At 55.7% G+C, this 19596-nt stretch overlaps 8 protein-coding genes across 8 annotated transcripts; 4 read left to right on the forward strand and 4 right to left on the reverse strand.

The window, feature by feature from the left end:
- Window position 1: 1 nt before the first annotated feature.
- On the reverse strand, window positions 2-1768 carry KRP23_1831 (Adenylate cyclase; the record flags this gene model as incomplete). The annotated part of the gene is made up of 1 exon (XM_067886491.1): window positions 2-1768. One exon carries the CDS (start codon window positions 1766-1768, stop codon window positions 2-4), a length of 1767 nt encoding a protein of 588 aa, XP_067749166.1.
- A 716-nt stretch (window positions 1769-2484) lies between these two features.
- Window positions 2485-3539, forward strand: KRP23_1832 (uncharacterized protein; the record flags this gene model as incomplete). Its single annotated transcript, XM_067886492.1, has 2 exons — window positions 2485-2735; window positions 2834-3539. 2 exons carry the CDS (start codon window positions 2485-2487, stop codon window positions 3537-3539), a joined length of 957 nt encoding a protein of 318 aa, XP_067749167.1.
- A 265-nt stretch (window positions 3540-3804) lies between these two features.
- On the forward strand, window positions 3805-4162 carry KRP23_1833 (uncharacterized protein; the record flags this gene model as incomplete). The annotated part of the gene is made up of 2 exons (XM_067886493.1): window positions 3805-3984; window positions 4055-4162. 2 exons carry the CDS (start codon window positions 3805-3807, stop codon window positions 4160-4162), a joined length of 288 nt encoding a protein of 95 aa, XP_067749168.1.
- Window positions 4163-4291: 129 nt separating this feature from the next.
- KRP23_1834 (uncharacterized protein) lies at window positions 4292-8692 on the reverse strand (the record flags this gene model as incomplete). The annotated part of the gene is made up of 1 exon (XM_067886494.1): window positions 4292-8692. One exon carries the CDS (start codon window positions 8690-8692, stop codon window positions 4292-4294), a length of 4401 nt encoding a protein of 1466 aa, XP_067749169.1.
- A 770-nt stretch (window positions 8693-9462) lies between these two features.
- Window positions 9463-11157, forward strand: KRP23_1835 (Adenylate cyclase; the record flags this gene model as incomplete). Its single annotated transcript, XM_067886495.1, has 1 exon — window positions 9463-11157. One exon carries the CDS (start codon window positions 9463-9465, stop codon window positions 11155-11157), a length of 1695 nt encoding a protein of 564 aa, XP_067749170.1.
- A 47-nt stretch (window positions 11158-11204) lies between these two features.
- On the reverse strand, window positions 11205-11639 carry KRP23_1836 (uncharacterized protein; the record flags this gene model as incomplete). Its single annotated transcript, XM_067886497.1, has 1 exon — window positions 11205-11639. One exon carries the CDS (start codon window positions 11637-11639, stop codon window positions 11205-11207), a length of 435 nt encoding a protein of 144 aa, XP_067749171.1.
- Window positions 11640-12638: 999 nt separating this feature from the next.
- On the forward strand, window positions 12639-14015 carry KRP23_1837 (uncharacterized protein; the record flags this gene model as incomplete). The annotated part of the gene is made up of 1 exon (XM_067886498.1): window positions 12639-14015. The coding sequence occupies one exon, from the start codon at window positions 12639-12641 to the stop codon at window positions 14013-14015; it is 1377 nt and encodes a 458-aa protein (XP_067749172.1).
- A 157-nt stretch (window positions 14016-14172) lies between these two features.
- Window positions 14173-16506, reverse strand: KRP23_1838 (uncharacterized protein; the record flags this gene model as incomplete). Its single annotated transcript, XM_067886499.1, has 1 exon — window positions 14173-16506. The coding sequence occupies one exon, from the start codon at window positions 16504-16506 to the stop codon at window positions 14173-14175; it is 2334 nt and encodes a 777-aa protein (XP_067749173.1).
- Window positions 16507-19596: the final 3090 nt, after the last annotated feature.

Below are 19596 nucleotides of genomic sequence, written 5' to 3' on the forward strand. Positions count from 1 at the left end.
ATTAAAATCTAAGAGTACTCACTCGCTGAGGGGTACGAGGAGTGTGGAACCACGACGTTGGAGACCCCATGGGCGTCTCCAGACCGCTCTCCATAATGGTGGAGCCCGACGCAGATCGATTGGCGACGTGCGGGATGCGGCTGTTCTGGTCCTGAGCGAACACCTTCTTCCGGCGCGCGAGCTCTTCCGGTAGAATTTCGTACACGGCCACGTGCATGTTCACTTGTGGGACCAAGTACTCGCACAGGTAGTCGATGGAGTAGTCCATGGGCAAGACGTCCTTGTTGGTCAACAGCCAGTCGGCGATTCGTCGAGTGATGAGGATCTGGCCACCAGCTCCTACGTCGCCCACCTCGCTGGCAATGACCTCAGACGCTCCAGTATACACTGTCTTGCCCGTGACAGCGTGAGGACTGTGGTGAAGGTGACCGTCGGACCCCATGGCATCGTGAACTCCCATTCGTACCCGCAGTCCTCGAAAAATGACTCGGTGGCCTGCTCGCCGCTTTTTGGTCGCTGGTACGAGGCCGTGGAGCTCCTTGGGCCAGTCGGCAGCAAGCAATTGCAGCTGAACGTCCATGCAGTAAGACACCGCCTCACGGATCGTGTGGAAGGCCAGTTGGAACGAATCTCCCGCAGTAGTGATCTCGTAGCCACGGTAAGGAGACAACAGTGAGCGGAGCGTGTCGTCGTGTACTTGAATCGCCCTCTGCATGACCTTGCCGTCGTCAATAGCCCACAACGCGCTGGAGGATTCGATATCTGTGACGACGAACACCGGGTTCAACACTGGCGGGTCGATTGACGTCTCGCGGTTGTTAAAACAGGGGACTTCGCCTCGGTTGGACCCCACCACGAGCTGGACGAGCATATCGTCAGGAATGCAGCAGCCGCAGAACCGTAAGGTGCAGGGCAAACTGCAGCCTGTGCAAAGTGCCAGCGCGAATCCGGTCGCATTGTACATCACTTGGCTGACGCCGATGTAGTTGAGAGCGGCTTCACTGCGGGGCGAGTAGACGTACGTGAAGAGCGACGTGAACTCGTATTGAAACGCGAAAAGCGCGTACGCGAACATGATCCGCTTGAGTCGCTGGTACACGGGAGAAGCTGTAAAGTGGCCGTTGATCGACTCGACGTCGCGTCCTTTGCACTTGAGGAGGAAGAGCACCACTCCCATGTACACGAGCGTGACGATCTGCATACTGTAAATGCACAGCGCTAACCGGTACGTGTGCCTCGAGTAGCCACCGCCAAGGACGGTTAAGAGCACCTCCGCGATCATGAAGCACGCGATGAGGGCGTGGCCCGTGATAATGTACATGCGAATCTTGGCCTTCTCTTTCGCGGTGCCGCGGTCCATCGACTTGGCTGCAATCTTGGACAACTCGTATGTGAGCGGGAGCACCCAAAAAGCCGCAGCGAAATGCATCACGTCGCAAAAGCACAAAATCGTCGTCGGGAAGAGTTTTCGCGCAGCCTCGAGGTCTGTGGTCGCGTAAATGCCCATTTGATCCAGCTGCTTACTTGTGAGCGGGACGTCGTTGTTACCGTCTACAAATTCCGTGATCGGTAGCATGACCACCCAGAGGTAGTAACTGGCGCGCCCGAGGGTGTAGAGCCACAGGTAGCTGAAAAACGTCAGGAAGAGCCACCGAATACTGGAGACGCGAAAGTCCCAGTCGCGGTAGAGCTTGAACGCGATGAGCATGGCCGAGATGTTGGACAGCAGGATCGACGTCAGGCCCATGGTGGCCCATATCATAACCATTGACGGAGTTTCGAGCTGAAGGACGGGAATCCGCGTACCCGCGCGCGAGCATGCGCAGGTCGGGTATTGCTGGCCGCGTTGATGTTTAATGCCATGGAGCAGGACTATTCAAGCCCGACAAGAAGAACGGGATTGGGGGTGCTCCAGATGGTGAACTGTATTGGTCTCCGCTCCTGGTCTTCGGCTGGCCATCCAGGCTTTCGGACACCAGCTGGGTGGCTGTCAACAACCCTCTGCCGGGCACCGATCGCTATAAATTGGTTGCCACTGGCACCGCACGCATTTGGATGGAGCCATCTGCGATTTTGGGAACGACCCCGAAGATCACTGCGTTTGAGGTGAACACGTCGCGGTTGAAGTCTAGTTTAGCCATTACTTCCTTTTACGTTATTGCAACAAAGGTCAACCTTGAATGCGTAGAGAATCGTACTGTTTGGCATCCATCAGGTACAGTACATGTATTCAGGCTAACCTACAGACACTGGGTTCTTGATAGCAGCTACCACACAATGAAAGCAGTCATATTGGGTACGTCACAAAGAACTGCAACTACAACTGCAACTTACCCGGTACAGTACATGCACTTTGTAGGCTACGGTCTATAGCTTGCAAAATTGCTTTGGTATTGCCGAAAAAGTGTCGACCACCAAGATAATATTCGTCACTATCCACTTCAGTGCCACAAATGTGTTCCTTCCCTCTGATAAAATACTAGAATGCTGGGCTTCCAATACGTCGTGGCCAAGTCGCGGGAGCTCTCGTCCGCGCTGGACCGCGAGCTGTCGGCCGCCAGTGGCCGCTCGACGTCCTTCAGCCCCGCCTCCGGCGCGTCATCCGCTGAAACTGCGGCTCCCAATGCCGCCTCTGAAGCTCCAAGTGACTCTCGCAACGAAGGCCATGAATTCCTGCGTGCGCAGCAGAACGTGCAAGCCCAAGCGGTCTACAACCACCAGAAATTGATGCTCAGGTGACAGACGCACCCACTCGTCCAAATTTCAGTGAAAAATATCTAGTAATTAACGAGATACTGAATTTTTCCTTACTTGTGTATGTTTTTCACTGTAGCGGCCAAGACCTCGACGCTGCTTTGGCCCGAGCCCGGGCCACACTGCAGGCCCAAGCGGCCAGCGAGCAGTTTCTCGCGCAGAACTTCCATTTGGTGTCCAGGGTGCGTCAACAGCTCGCGGGAGTCCGGAATTTGGTGCTCAAATTGGCCGACGAAGCCGACGAGGTGGAGAATTTGCTGGTTCAACGCTGTGAAGAGAGCGCAGCCCGGCAGAACGCCGAGTTCGCAGCCCAGCAGCAGCAGGAGCTCGAGAATTTCGAGGCCAGCATCGCCAAGGAATCGGCAGGACGCAAGCGCGAGCTGCTGGAGACGAGGAGGAAGAAGTTGGCCAGCGCCTTCAGGAACGACCTGAGGACGTACCAGACACTGGTGGCCCATCACGGAGATGCAGCAGCGGCTGAAGCCAGAAGTGTGAAAAGTGAGAAGCACGTGACGCTGGACGAAGTGGACCTGGTCGTGACGGCCGACCCCGATCAGCTGGACGCGTTCTATGACTCGAGCTCGGACCAGGAAGAGGAGCCGCAGAGTCCTAAATTCTCGGTACCGAAGGAGTTGGAGGAGGAGGAAGAAGAGAAGAGCGAGGAGAAGGAGGACGATGCTGAAACAGTGGCAGACCAAGAGGGTGAAGCTGAAGAAGCAGCGGTGGAGACGACGGATGGAGAGTCTGGTGAGGTTGACAAAGAGGCAGGTGGAGAGGGGAAGTGAGTGTGTTAGATCGACGTGAAGGAGTATGAGGTATCAGAATGCAGCAGCAAGGCGATATTTATGAGCGATCGATTGAGCCAGCGGACAAGTGCCCACGCCTGACAACTAATCAAACGGGAAATGCCCAACAATCAGCAGAGCAGCTTGCCTCGTATCTCAGCTTTATTCTAGGGATTCCTGGCAAAGCGACGCCACGCAGGACGCGTCGGTTCAAAGACGACCATATCCAAGCAGACCAAGAGGGTAACACGTCGATTGATATACAATGGAGGCTAAGAGAGGCACCGCAGTGTCGGAATCGGAGCTGAACAAGGCGAGCAAGGGGCTGCACGCCACGAAGGGCGCGCGAGAGCACTCGGATTCTCTCGAGTTTGACCCTCAAGTGGCGGAGAAGCTCCAGGCGCTCTACGAAAAGTTTGACGGAGACATCAAGGCCATCTTCGAGGTGAGACTTTTGGGTAGTGTTGGTGCGTGACAAGGTAGACTAATAGGGATCCAACTGTTTGATGCCTTAGGAACTGGACGAGAATCCTCGCAAGGCTGTGAAGTATCCGCCGACATCGGCCGCTGAGTTTGGGAAAAAGTACGCGCAGGGCTTCTACACGATGGCGGAGGCCAAGTGACTTGACTCCTGATGCCGCAAACTCTCGACGCGACAGACTGTTCGAGGCATTTCAATTGTGGGACTTCAAATAAACATCACTATGCATTCACAGGTAGCGTTCTGGTCTCTTGCGAGTGCTGCTGTGTGTTTATCCTACCGGTACAGTCACTGGGGCTTCAGCGGGCTGTGCTACCACTGCGGTAGCCTCCTTTGCTGGTTCATCGATCTTGGTTGTGTCGTCAGGAGCGGCTACAACGGGTACTATAGGCACTGAAGGCTCAACAGGAGGAGCTGCAACAGGAGCTACAACGCCGTCGGGTTTGGAAGGGGTCTCTGGGGTCTCGACAATCGTGAGAGCACGCTTCGAAGCTGCCACGAGCTCGGCGACGGCGAGTCTGTACTTGGCGTTCGCTTCAATAGCGTACGTCTTCACGGGGGCCTGGATGGCTTCCCAGGTGAGCATGGAATCGCCCGGCGTACGCCTCAAGCCATTGCTTATCGTCTCTTCTTGCCACAGGCGCACCAGCTCTGACGGGCGACTCGAGTCGCGCTTGAAGCCCAGCTTCGCATCCGCTCGGAATTTGGGACCCACGGACTTGCGGAAGAAGTCGGTGAATTCGGGCAGGACGACCTCAGTCGACACTGGTCTGGCTGACACGGGAGGTTTAGTCTGCAAGGTCTCGGTTGGTGCAAGTGCTGCTGACTCGGCGGCCCATGCCGTCGGAACTGGCGGAAGAGATACTACCGAGGACTTTTGCACCAAAGGCTGAGGTACCGTCCACGACGCCCCGTTAACATCTCCGTCCTCTTTTCCATTGCCAACGGCAGGTGGCCCCACCGCTGCATCTGTTGTGGGCTCAGCGCTCGTTGGGATATCCGTCAGAACAATATCCACCGCCACCTTGGCACTGCGTCCTCCACTAGGAGGCTTCTCTGGGTTCACTGCTGGAGGATCGCCAGGTGAAGGCACAGGTTTGACTGCATTTTTCCGTCGTCTGAAGCACGAGCACCGGCAACGACAGAAGCGGAAAAGGGGCCGCAGACGACGCCAAATAGCGAGAAGAATACGTCCGACAGTGTGGCGCAGGACGGGAAGCAGCACTCGCGTCCAGACTGCGGACAACAGGATCCCGACCAGCACCAAGACGAACAGGATGAACATCAGCATCACGTTGACGTGCAGGACTTTCACGATGAAGCCATGTTTGCCCAGCGGATCGAAGGAAGCGGCCTGCGCAACCAGTTTGCTGTACATGTCTTCCGTGTTCGTGGCGCCGTCCGTACTGAGACCAAACAGCTTAAACACCCAGCCGAGCTTCAATGTCGGCGCCGAGAGCAGATCCGTGTTGCCGTACATCCAAGACGAAAAGCCCAAGTGAGCCACGAGTGCCCACGGTAGCAGGCCCAGCACAGTTTCGCCCAGATCTTCGTCGTATGCAGTCTTGACGCTGTAGAGCCACAGCAACGCTAGCTTATCCAGCCAAAACGTGGCTGTGCACGCTAACGCTGCGATGAACAGCAGCACGGGCGAGCCTCCACAGAAGACGAGCGTGACGAAGACCGAGTTGAGCACCATCGGATACCTCACAGCCAAGTCAAACGTAGGGCCAGCGTACAGTTGGTCCATCTTCTCCTGTGTGCGTACACTTCGGCGTGCTATACAGCGCTTAAGCGGGCTGAGCAGACACAAATTCAGCAGAAGTATGGCTTGCGGCACGACTGCGTTGATTAGCATGGTCATCGTGACGCCCATGCCCACCGTGGGGTACCAATCTCGCTGGAAGTCGCTAAACTTTCCCCGGAAGAGCTCACCGATGACTGGAACTGCACTCAGTGAGAGCGCGGCGTTCACAACGAGTACGATGATGGCCGTGTTGAGGAACTGGGCAGCAAACATTTTGAGTGCCACGGCCGAAGCTTTGGCGGACTCACTGGCGTGTCGCTCGAACGACGCGAAACCACGCAGTGTCGTCTTGAGCACGATGTTCACGACCACGACCACAGCGGAAGCCACCACAATGAACGCGTTCTTGGCGAGAAAATCAGTGAGGAAGCCGCGGCACGGGAGGTACGTCTTCCAAAGCTGCTGCGGGCCGCTGATCATTCCAAAGTCGGCAATGCTCGTCTGGAGTTGAGCGGTGCAGAGACAATAGAGCACGTGACTGGCCAGGTATGTCTGGCAATCCTCTCCAGACTCTTCACGCGCCACGCCGTCAAAACACGCGAGCGTATTGCACTTCGTACTCGATTTCTCGGACACACACGGATCGGTACAACGATTCAGCTGATCCACTGGCAATGTTGGGTTTCGCACAGTGATGCCGTTAAGAATCCCGTTGGAATACGCTACATGGTAGCGCTCTTCGCCGCTCTCTCCAGCAGTACACGTCGCGTTGGGGTTCCACTCGAGGTCCCAAGCAACTTTTGCCGTTGTGAAGTCCGGACTCGCGTAGAAAATCTCTGGTAGCGTTGCTTCACAGAGTCCTGCAGGAGGCGCCTTATCCTTGAACGTCTGCTGGGCCGACTGCGCTGCTGAAATGATGGCGCCCGAGACAAGCAACAAGAAAAACGTTACGGAGTACGTAAAACTACGACGAAGGCGTCGAGATCGAGCTGTCACCTCCAGGTTTTCCCACAGGATGTTGGACGGCTCGGGTGCGGGGAGCACCGTGAGCGGGAACTTCCCATCGCGGAAGCGCAAGGCTTTTGGCTGAAACTTGAGCGGCAGCCACTGGTTTGAGCGCCGGTAGTCTTGCAGACAACGGCGGCGCGACTCGAGGTTGTTGAACACGACAAACGCGCACTCGCACGCAGTGAGGTCGAAAGGTTTGGCTGCCGGTGCTTTCTTGCGCTTCGTTTTGGCCTTGGCCTTGGTCGTTGCAGGGGTTGTATCACTCGCAGCGGCCGCCGCTAACTGCTTCTGCTCCTCCTGAACCTGGCGATTTGCTTGTTTGAGCGCCTTCAGCTTGCTCGTTTTCTTGGCCATTGAACCCTGCAGCAGCTCCAGCTTCTTCGTCGTGGCCTGCAGCAAAAGCTCGTCTGCCTGTTTGAAGCTCGATTTTGGTTTCTTTGGGTTCCGCTTGCCCGGAGGTGGCGTCCAGTTTTGCAGCGCGATCTCTGCCTGCTCCTTTTCGTGCGTGAGAATGCCCACGAGAGCTTGCGCTTCGGAGATCTTGCGGGTGAGCACCTCCATCGCTAGAAACGTTCGCAACAGCCCTCCGGTCGGGTGTGCGATGCTCACTTCAGCAATCCAAGTACCAAGGTACATCCGCTGCTGCTCTTCCTTGGCGCGACGTTCATCTGCAAGTTTGCGCGCATCCGGTCGCGGCGTTCCAGGCACAGCAGCCGTGGAAGGTCTCGCTTGGGCGATTTCATCCGGCCGCCAAAGGTGGTCCAGGTTCCTTACCACGTTGCAATTCACGGCACCTTTGGAGAGAGAATGCTTCACACGACGCGGGCGTCGACCCCAGCAACAGCCAAGCCACAAGGGGAAGTACCGTTCCTCTTGCGTTGGGTCGTAGAGCGCGTTGAAGTGCTCCAGAACCTCTCGAGACGCTGCATCAGACGGCAACCCGCGCACAAACACGGCGTACTTTGCTGGCGTGAGGTGTTCGTTCTGATGCGCCTCAATGGCGCGTCTAGCATGGCGACGAAAGGCGAGATACACCACCAGGAAGACGAACGAGTAGATGGCGTCGCTGGACGTCACGATCCAAGCCACTTTGTCGGGGTCCGTCGTGAACGGCGTATTGACGGTGGCTCCTGTGCAGTCAATGTCACCGAGAGGCAAACACTCGGACGGGTCGGATGCGACGTCGGGATTCACGCCTTGGTTTCCTAGAGACGCGTAGGCCAGTTGCAGCGGGTCTGCCATCTTGGCCGTCACCCCGTTGCCGAAGTAGTTGACGACGATGGCTGGGAGCGACACGATCCCCATCGCGAAAAACGCCCAGCCCAAGTACTTGACCAGCAGGAAGTACAGCTCCAAGCCGATGCCCAACGCTGCGATGTCGTTCATGTTCGCGTCGAACACGGATTTGTTCCCGGCTGCGAGCCGATCGAGCTTGGCTGCAGCTGCCGCGCGCTTGGCCATCGCCTTGAAGTCTTTGCTGTTCAATGACGCAGCTCGGGCCGATTGAGGTCTCTCAGTGGCAACTGCGGACTCGAATGGCGCGCTATCGGCGATGACAAGTACAGGCGGAAGGGGGGGCTCTTCCTCGTGAACACTTGGCTGTCTGGGTGTTGTCTTCACTGAACCTGGAGGTTGAGCATCGCTTCGAGCTGTCAGCTGCCGCGGGGTTGCTTGTTTCGAGTCTGGGTCCTCTCGAGCTGTAGGCTGACGCGGTGTTCCCTGCTTTGAGCCGGGAGTAGCGACAAACGTCTCGGGTGCGATCGGAGCATTGGGAAGTGCTTGCAGCTTCACCGGCAGATGTACCGTGTTAGTCAGTAGCCGCTGCTCATCGATCTGGATCGGTGGTGGGGTATCGGGCCGCTCGATGACGCCCGTCTCGGGATCATCCGGTACAATGAGCGTGGGCAAACCCTCCATCGACTCGGGATCTGCCACGCTGGACGCGACAAGTTTGATTCCTGTTGTATTGGAGCTGTTTCTACACTTACTGGTCTGCGTGGGTTTCAACGAGCCGGAAAAATAACGGACACCAACACCGTCATGAAGGCCAAAAAAGTCAACCTGCAGCTCGAAATAAAACTTTTGGGCTTCCTTGAGCAAGTTGGATCGGCTCCTCGCCCGACTCAGTGGCGTGTTGATTCATGGACTGCAGCGCTAAAAGGTTAGACACGACTCAACAGAAAAATCTTCAGCCAACCTCTGGATTTGCCAACATTACTACAAAACTCGAAGAAAAAGACGCAGAGACTGCGCGCCGTTCCCAGATTTCAGAAGACCGCGGCATGCATTGCTTTGCTGCCATCTTGTCCCGCTGCAGATTTGTAGTCTGTGGACGATGCGTGACCTAGGTACCGGTGATTTCGAGCCACGAGTTGGAGCCAAGTCCAGTCGAAAACAGAAAGAAACAACTTGCACGTGTCTGACCAAGTTGCCGCTGACTCTCGCGCTAAGTTTGGTTGCGATCAGCGCCTGCTCCCAATTAGGTTTTCATCAACTGCACCGCCCAACGGTGAAACCAATCCTCAATGGTGTGGACTGCGACCACCTTTCGAAGAACAAGAAGAGCAAGAAACAGATTCCAGAGCGGACAGGATCACGTTGGCCTCGTCCCAGTTGACGTGCATTCATCAGGTCACTGCACGTCCAGCGTGAAGTAGTCGGCATAGTATTCTTTGCTCTTCGGGTGGATGATCTGGGCACTGCTTTGCGTGACCGCCTTGGCGTTGTCCACGGTGGCCACGGCACTGCTCGTGTTCAAGCTGTACCGGGATTGGGATGTTCGAGCGTCTAGTGTCCGCTGGCTATTCGCCGTCTTCTTCACTTACCAGTGTGTGAGCTCGGCGTCAAGGCTCAGCTACTTCCTGTGGCTCACCGCTCTCGCAGTACACCCAAAAGATAGCGACTACGACTTGGACGGACAAACTTTAATGGGCACTGAGCTCTACCGGCTTGGCGTCAGCGCTGTCTTAAGACAACCAGAGCGACAAAGTGACTGGGTTACCGCCGTCATTATCGCCGGGGACACTATGCTCTTTGGCCTCACTATCTGGATGACAGCGCTGGTGTATGAACTCTCGAAGATCGTGACGCTTGCGATGGATCGAGGCGAGCAGCATGAGCGAGCAAAAATCCGACTGTACGCGTGGGTGGGTCACTGCGGCATCGTAGTCTTCTTGGCGGTTGAAGTTTCGCTTGCTGTCACGTTCTCGGGCTACTCCACTTATGCTTATTTGATGCTGCTCGCCGTGTACGTCTTGCAGATTGCAGTGTTTTGTTACATGATGATCACAGTGGTGATTCTCAAGGTCAAAGGCCGTAACTACGAGAGCGTCCACGGACATTTCGTGGCTTCTCCTCTGTACCAACGACTCAAGTGGATTATGCTGGTGTACGCGCTGTTTGCCTTCCAGTTCCACTTCTCATCGCTGATCATGTATGTAGCCCCGAAGGAGACCAAGCGACTAGCAAGTTATACGGGATTGAGCTTTGTACTCTATTTTCTACGGGGTTTTGTACTCTCCGTGGTCACTGGGTGCAGCCAACCATGCGTGATCCGATGCGTGGGCTGTTGTGTGCCTGAAGAGGTTAAGGCGCGCTACACGCAACGTCGCGAGTGCGTAACAATTCCTGGTGGATGGGATCTACCCTACATCAACCCAGTGTTTGTCTTCACCGACATCGAATCGTCCAGCGCGCTGTGGGCAGTTGGGGATGGTCGCATCATGCAGCAAGCTACGCAGATTCACGATGACATTCTGAGAGGTTTGCTAGCTCCTTATCGCGGGTATGAGATCACAACCGCGGGAGATTCCTTTCAACTTGCCTTCCACACAATTCAAGAAGCGGCCGAGTACTGTCTAGAAGCCCAACTCCAGCTTCTCAGTGCCAAGTGGCCGAAGGATCTGCATGGGCTCGTACCTGCCACTCGCAAAGTGCGTGTTGGTACCAAAAGGATTTTCCGCGGACTGCGTGTGCGCATGGGGATTCACGACGCCATCGGCTCGGAAGGGTCTCTCATACAAGACGTGCACGCAGTGACGAAAAAACTCACATACACAGGAGCTTCGGAAGTGATCGCCAACGAGATCAGTGATTTAGGTGCTGGAGGACAGATTTTGGTCACGAAGCGCATTGCCGAGTGGCTTGCAGAGAATTCATCGCAGGTGGCGATCAAGTTCGTTGTTGAGCCTGTTTGTGAGTACGCGATTCCGCGACTGCACACCGTATTGGAGGTCTTCCAGGTCGTCCCGAAGACGCTGGCTATGAGATGTGAAAGTTTCTCCTCACCACGACATATCGTGCAGATCGAAAGGGAGGAGTCTCGATTTATGACGGAGAGCCAAAGGTTCTACACGTCCATGCAGTTCTCCAGCTGCAGTTGAAGTGGTCTATGTATTCGAGATACATTATTTGGACGGACACAAGGATACTACAGGAGTCTTCGGAATGGAGTAAGCTTTGGTGAGGTAGAGCGCTCAGCCTGTGGACTATCGTTGCGCAACGTTGTTTCCGATGCAGTACTGCACATGTCGGGAAACATATCAGCGACTTGCGCTGCAAACACTTTTCGGCGCTTGGCAACTTGTTCTGGTAACACTTGGTACAGCTCGAGATGGCAGTTAATGTGAGGAATGGCGTGGTCGCGCAGAGGATCGACCACGAAAGGGAAACGCGTGAACAGCCATTCGTTGGGACGCAGCCATTGTGCCACCCCCTGGGTCACGAGGATCTGTCCACCCTCGCCCAACTCCCCGATATCGTTGGCGATTTCCATTGCTGCGCCTGTGTAGATCATCTTTCCTGTTCCGGCGTGGGTGCTGTGCACGAGCGAGCCGGCTGCAATGTTAACGTCACGGATCCCCATTCGTACGCGCAAGCCGCGGGAGATTAACCGCGTGCCGAGATACAGATCACGAGGCGACACGTCGTCGTCGAGTAGCCTCCGTGGATCACTGTGAGCACAATTTCGGTCTCTGGATATCAGGTGAATAAATGAGATGGGACCACTGCACCAAGTAGAACTTGCTAGTCGAGCTGGAGCCGAGGATCACTTGCGGCTTCGGATATTTATTGTTGACATGTTAATCCAAGAGGCCACTGCTGCCCTGCAACGAGCAAGACACTTTTGCAACGCTGTCCTTCGCTAGACCAGACGCTATGGCATTAAAAAGCATACGGGGTTGTGAGAAGGCAGTGATAACATCACTGATATGTGACTACCGTAGTCGACGCGAGCAGGGCTGCCGTCGCTGGCAAAACCAAAGTTAACAATACCACACGCTTCCCGGACATTCCCTAACATAAGTCATTGGTCACCACGAGTTCACCTACGCAACACCATCAAAAGCAAGAGAAAGAAACACTAGACGCGCCGGAATCTCTCTCGGATGGGCGTCAGGATTGAACGCAGTACTGGTGGTGCCCAGCGACTGGAAATACGCGCTGGTAACTGGCTGGTTCGTCATGATGCTGTCTCGTTCGCCAATGAAGAGTGCCCGTACAGTCCGCTAGGCTATTCAATTGGCTGAGGGACGACACCAGGCACGCCGCTCGCGTTGCAGAGCATCGCCTGTGTGGGCAGTATGCGCCTACTCACCAGATCAACTCGATAACCAAGCGCACCTTAGTCAAAAGCTTATTCAGCCTGATCGGGTGATCCACGGGACCAAATTGCCACATTGCGCGTGTCATCCAGGCAAGAGCAACCGATTTGTATCTTGATGTCTCCACTCATTCGGTTGTCCGTGGGGTGGACCTCGCACGGGCTTCACAACAGTACTTGCGCAGGACTGTATGAGTAACTCTTTCCCATGTACATAAAGGAAACACAATTAATTGGAATATAACGCCACGCGTGCCAATAATGGCAGCGGCGGACATGGAAGCCTGGGATGAGTGGGAAGACGACGCCTCCTCTCCGTCGTCACAGCCTCCCGCGTCTTCTAACTTACACGACCGCGCCACCAAGCCACAGACGCTTCCAACGACCCCAAAGTTACCTTCATCCGACGCCGGGGAATGGGGTTTCGACCTCTCGGAACTCGAGCACGAGCTGTCGAATCTTCCTCCGGCCGCCTGCGCGTCGCCTTTGAGCGCCACCGATGTCCCCAACAGCGCCGAAGAGACGTTAGTATCAGCTCTCAATGTCTTACCTACAGCTCTGCAAGCTGCTGGTGAGCGGATACGAACGCTGGAGTCGCTAGCGCTGGTCGCGCGACTTCATGTAGTGTCCGTAAGATGCAGCCTCGCACCGCTGCAGACGGACACGCAGACGACACAGAACGAGTTGAAGGCCTTCTCTGAAGAGCTGAGCCAATTGGCAGGAGAATGGGGCGACCGGAAGCTGCTGGAGACGACGTTGACGGCGTCGGACCGCCAGCAACTCGAGGAGATGACGCAGCTACTGCACCACGCTCTGGACGGCGACAACGAGGACTTGACGTTATTCCAGGAGGTTCTGGAGCAGCTCTTTGAAGGGTTGCCGGAGCAGAAGCTGCTGCTGTCGACGAACTGGTTGAGTGCCGAGGGGAAAGAAGAGGGATACGAGCTGAGCTACATGACGCAGGTGCTGGCTATCTCGAGCGACGAGCCTGGCAATCAGAGCCGCATGCCGACGCTGTCGGAGGCGGAGATTTTCCAGGACGCTAAGGATATCGGCCGGGACGAGCTGTTAATTAATGGGGAGCGGGTGGAAGGCACGAGAGGGTATGATGCAGTGGTGGACGCGCTGCAGAGAGAGTTGGAGAACATGTTGGCTCGCCAAGCGGGCAAGACGCCGGAACAAACGCCCATGGCTGTGAGCAATGCCTTGCAGTCTGTGGCCATGGCGGTGCTGCATGCGAGCAACAGGACGGAGTCGGGTGGCAGCTCGTACGAGCTTCTGGGCAAGTTTTTGAGCAACCACGAGATGGATCGCGTCTTGCTGCGTCCTGCGTCTGCGCGTGCTGCTCCGCTGGAGGTTCGCATGGATGTGGGTCCGTATTTGGAGGCTGTTCCAGGCTCGAAGGAGCCTACCTGGGCCTTTGGCCTTCGCGTCAAGCTCGTGGCTGTGACTTGGTATCTCGTGTGCGAGGCGGACGACCCGACGAAGGAGCTGTACGAGGTCGAAACCTCGTTCTGCAACCGCCTTGCGTTCCCGGTGGGGCTGACACCTTTCCACCCGCTCGACGGTATGCGCAAAGACCGAGGTGACGTTGCTGTGCGCTTGGTGCTGCCTGCTGCTATGCGAGACGCAGAGTGAGAAGATCAAACTAGCAATCTGGTAAACTCATTCACTTATTCACTCGGCAACACTCGATTACTTAGGTCAAAACTCCCGAGGGAAAGCTATCAACAATGTCGTTCAATTCACAAAGCGCCCTCTACGGTGCTTCTCGCCAATCACCCAATGCACTTCTCTACAGGATGCACACGCCGTCCCCGTTGGGCGTGATCATGACGATGCTGGAGTAGCGCGTGCCCAGCGGGTCGTTGTACACGCTGCCCTCGGAGCTGCGACCAATATCCGCCGTCGTCGCAGACGCGCGCTGGCCGTCAGGACCCGTGGCTTCGTCCCCGTGGTTCTGCTTCTTCATGTACGCAACAATGGCAACAACAGCCACGCAGCCAATGCCGCCAACCAGTGTGGCCAAGACCGTCGTGCTGGTGTCGGACTCGCCCGACACAGACTCCGCACGCTTGGCCTGAGCCTCCTGGCTCTCCAGGCTGTTGCTGCCCGAGCCAGAGGTCGAGGCCGCCGGTGCCGCGGTCGGAGCAGCCGTCGCCGGTGCTGCTGTCGGCGGCATCGGACGCAACGTCGTCTTCTGAGGCTCGGGCGTAGACACATCGCCCACGTCAGGACCTTCCATCGATGCCGACATGGACGACGAGCCCTCCAGAGAAGCAGATGAGCTGCCAGCAGGAAGCTCGACTTCCTCCGAGCTGGAACCAGAGTCGCTGCCAGCCGCAGTGGCAGCCGACGCAGAGGCGCTGGAACTCTCCGTTGTGGTCTTCTTCGTCGAAGGCTTCTTGGTCACCTCGGCCACGTCTGCCGACGACGATGACGATGAAGACGAAGACTTGTGAACAAACACGGAGTCTCCACTGTCCGACTCGTCTCCGGCAGACGTGCTCTTCTTGCTCTTGGAGTTGCTCGTCGACTTGCTCGAGCCTGAGTTGGTCTCACCGGCGCTGGTCTCAGTCTTGGAGCCGGATGACTCGGTGGCGGTCAAAGTCACCAGGTTCGAGATGATAGACTGTGCCTTCTCTTTCGACGACGTCTGCTTAGATTGGGTAGTGCTGGTGGAGGCCTTCGTAGGCGCAGTCGTAGCAGGCGTCGGGGTGGTAGTAAGTCCCCCCTTCACGAACGTCGTGGAGCCCACAGTTTGGGTAGCTGTGTCAGTGGTCGAGGTCACCGTGCTGGTGGCAGTGTTGGTTACCGTCTTCACAACAGGGGTATTCACGACATTGGGCGCAGTGTTGGTCGCCGTGTTCACCGTCGATCCAGCCGTGTTGGTAACCGTGTTCACGGTTGAGTCCGCTGTGCTGGCTACGGTGTTCACAACAGGAGTGACAGGCTTCACAACATTGGACACAGTGTTGGTCGCCGTATTCGCTGTCGATCCAGCCGTGTTGGTAACCGTGTTTACAACTGGGGCAACCTTCTTCACGACATTAGAGGGGGTGTTAACCACAGAGCTGACCGTCGAACCCACAGTTTTCACCGTCGAGTCAGCCGTGCTAGACACGGTGTTCACAGCAGAACTGGTCGTGTCAGTGACATCTTGCACCGTAGAGCCTACAGTCTGTGTGACTCCATCAACCGTAGAGCCTACAGTCTGTGTGACTCCATCAACCGTAGAGCCCACCGTCTGCGTCACTCCGTCAACCGTAGAACCCACAGTCTGTGTGACTCCGTCAACCGTAGAGTCCACAGTCTGCGTGACTCCATCGACAGTCGAGCCCACCGTAGTCGTTACATCATCCAGCGTCGAGCCCACAGTGTCGGTCACATCGTCCAGCGTCGAGCCCACCGTGCCAGTCACGTCGTCCAGCGTCGAACCAACAGTATCCGTCACATCGTCCAAGGTAGAACCCACAGTGCCCGTTACGTCGTCCAAGGTAGACCCCATAATGTCAGTCACATCGTCCAGCGTCGAGCCCACCGTGCCCGTCACGTCGTCCAGCGTCGAACCAACAGTATCAGTCACATCGTCCAAGGTAGAGCCCACCGTGCCCGTCACGTCGTCCAGCGTCGAACCAACAGTATCAGTCACATCGTCCAAGGTAGAGCCCACCGTGTCCGTCACGTCGCCCAGGGTCGATCCCGCCGTCTGGACCACATCCCCGACTGTCGAAGTCGCTGTCTGAGCCACATCCCCGACCGTCGAAGTCGTCGTCTGCACTACATCACCGACCGTCGAAGTCGCTGTCTGAGCCACATCCCCCACAGTTGACGTAGCTGCCTGGACCACATCCCCCACCGTCGATCCGACTGAGCTCGTCACATCTTGCACAGTCGACGTGGTGGTGTCCACCACATCTGTGGCCGAGTTCACTGTCCCCGCCACCGAACTCGACACCATCGAGCCCAGCGACGTGCTGGAGAAAGTGCTGGTAGTCACCGGCGTCTGCTCCTGCTGCGTCTGCTGGACGCTGTCGACGCCCACCACGTCGGTCAGGCTGCTCTCCCGAGCGAGCGCCGCCGCTACGACGCAGGCCGCCGTGATCACGCGCACCAAAGCTCCGCGCATCGTCTTGTGTCCTGTAAACTGTCCTGTGCCAATACTCCAACTGCTGCAGTGCTGAGACAGAGGCGCTTCCTAACTCTCTCGATCGCACAGGAGCGAAGAGGAAGCTGCTGCGTAGGGTGCGTGGTGTACTTTCGGTTGCGAGGCCGAAGTGGAAATGCGTGTGTGCCATCCCGATCGACCGCCATCCGCTCTGACTATAATGCGACTGACTATTAGCGTAACACACGGCGTAATCTAAACAAAAGGTGGACCACATGGCATTTTGGAATAGTGAAACCAAGTCAAGTTCGAATGCTGTCTACAGTTTCAGACGAGGATGGTTGGATTTTGGAATTGTGCATCGTGCCTGTACCGTTCAGTTGGCACTGCTCCTTGGCCAGCAATGCGCAGTGGGTCAGTATTTTGGATGCAGCGAGCAAGTGCCTGCCGAATGTGCTCGCTGGGATATGAGCCTCAAGTTGGCGGAATCGCCGCTTTTTCTCAACGTTAGTGCTGATGCGCGCGGCGCGCTTTGAGGAGCCGGCAGTGATCAGGCTAGGTGACCTAACTGCGGTGTCAAACTACTGAACTGAGGTCTGGGCGCGGTGCTCGCCGTTCCTCACTTCGGCTGTCTTCACGGACGCCGAATTGCAGTCACGTTACAAGTGGCCACTCGAGAACGTTTCGCGCTGCGAACACGCTTCCCCACCGAAGTGTAGCCGCGATCGCACTACGCCGATCTCCAATAACCCAGGTTTCCAGCGCGCGCTGCCCAGGTAGACCCACTAGAGAGTAGCCACATGCTCTCAGTTGTGTGGCTTTAACAGCGACCTGCACAGCACAGTTGATCCAGCAGGAAACTGACGACGATGCTGTCGACGATTGTCAGGGCTTTCGCCAATAGACGGAGCATCAATAAAAAGCGGAGCCCATCGCTCGTGCGGTGCGCGGTCACAACAATTGACGTTAGAGGCAACCTGTTACAGATTCTTCTTTAATTGGAGTTTTCACTATGTTTGGAAAATTACAACAAGGTTGTTCGTGACATAGGCTATGGTAATAATAAAAAAATGGAGCTCTCAAGTTTTTTAAAAAGAGTGTCTGCTGTCCCCGACTGGAGCATCCCCTTGTATACTTGAGTCCGGTAGGGCATAAGTGTTGCGCAAAGCGAGGTAAGGTTCATGCCTCACAAGCAAGGGGTTTGAGCTCCAGCCAGGGGTGTATTTTTAAATGAAAACGCCCTCCCAACATTCATATTCTAACGAAAATACACTCACTGTACTCCCAGCACCCAAGATCATACGATGCCACTCGATGTGTATCTCCATCACCCGCGCTTTACCTTCACCACAAATGACAGGACTAGAAGGACCCATTTTCTCTTTATGAATGACCTTCACTATTTTAGTCAATCCAAGCAGCCTATTAGAACAATGTTTGTCCAATCAAGACACTAGACTGGCCTACATACGATATCACTGCCCATCGCCGACCACTGCCACCGCTACCACGGCCATGCCCTCGAAGTCGCAATGGGTTGCGCTCCCGCACTACCTACTGGAACACGACTTCGAAATTCTTATGCAGTCATTTGCCCCGTTCTAGCAGCTGCACAAGCGGTCTCAACCGCTAAGTTGCATCTCTTTAACATTCAAAACTACCCCTCCTTGCGCTCGCTGCCAGTGCTGGAAACGTGTAAAACGCGGAACATTGTGACGCTGGCTAAATTTGGCGCGCACGTCACGCAAGTCAGGCGCCGTTCACGGTCAATAACCGATACCAAACCAGTAACCCTCGATACGCCCCCTCATATCGAAGTCCCATGAATGCCGAGAGAACCCGTTAGATCCGTGTGGCGTGGTTCTGCACCGTGCGCGGACTCCTCGTTTGGCTGATTCCATGGAAGATTTTGCGCAGGAGCTGTCTACCCTAGGCCTCAATTCTTCTCGCATCCGCCGCGGCATGCTGCGGCGTTTCGACTTGAACACACAGAGCTTGCCAAAACCGTCTACAGTCTAGCGATTTTGCAGGCAACTACAAGGAGCGGCACCTGGGCTTTAATGACGATCATGATCTTATCGTTGACAAGGTCCGCGATAATACTTATACTGGAGACGAAGACCAACGTGTGGGTTTCACGTTTGCTTGGAGAAAGAAGCCCGACGAGAAGCCATAGGCCGGCAAAGGAACTGACGGTGGCCCTTTCATACAGAGTCTAACCTTGAAGCGATTGTTGGAGTCTGCTGCCCGCGATCCCGGTGCGTTTGTGCTGCATGTCGCAGCTAAGTTCAAAGTGAACTCGTCCTACTGTTCTGGCGTGGTAACGCGGTGGTAATTCTACTGGATGTCTAGTGGGTATGCAAAAGAAAACAATTAATATTCAATAAGGTGTTGAAACGCGACTACACGCACCGTCGTCGCCAAAAGATTGGAGCTCTCATCACCTTGCTGTTGGTTTGCTGCACCGTCGGGCGAATGGCAACAGCACGGTTTCGTCAGTCTCTATCAGCACAAACAAAGCTTAAACGCGGACTAGAGATATGACGCGACTAGAGATATGACGCAAACCGGAAAGGTGTCCAGGTCGCGGAAGACAATGGGCTCGTGAGTAGTTTTCAGCTGATCGATGATTACAAAGATGCTGGCGGGCCTCGAAGCTTTAAATAATACGTGACGATGTCTTCCGACTCGTTCCAGCTTGAGATTGGTGGCGTAGCTGATGGCAGGTGCGGGTGCCATGCTATTTTACGAGCTGCTACGGCTCTTGAAATTCCAGCGTGATTCAGCTGGGCAGCTGGCGGCAACTTGCACACAGAGAGATGCACTCTATTGAAGCCTCCACAATCTGTCCGATGCTACCATCGCGCAAAACTACCTCTTGACGGCGCGACAGTCGAGACGGCGGCCCACAGGGTTTGAGCGAGCCGGTGTTGAACAAGGGGTGATGCTTGATGCCAGGTGGTAAGTTGGTCTCATATGCACGCTTGCGCACAATGGAGTAGGGACTGGTCCACTTGAGTCCCAGTTTTCGTGAGTTCAAGAAACCGGTGTGCGCTGTGTTCAGATTCTTGATCTCTCATATATTTGATCACCGACGATATTCCTGTTCTT

This window comes from Phytophthora ramorum (assembly GCF_020800215.1).
Source record: "Phytophthora ramorum isolate Pr-102 chromosome Unknown Phyram_PR-102_s0002, whole genome shotgun sequence".
NCBI classification, from domain to species: Eukaryota; Oomycota; class Peronosporomycetes; order Peronosporales; family Peronosporaceae; genus Phytophthora; species Phytophthora ramorum.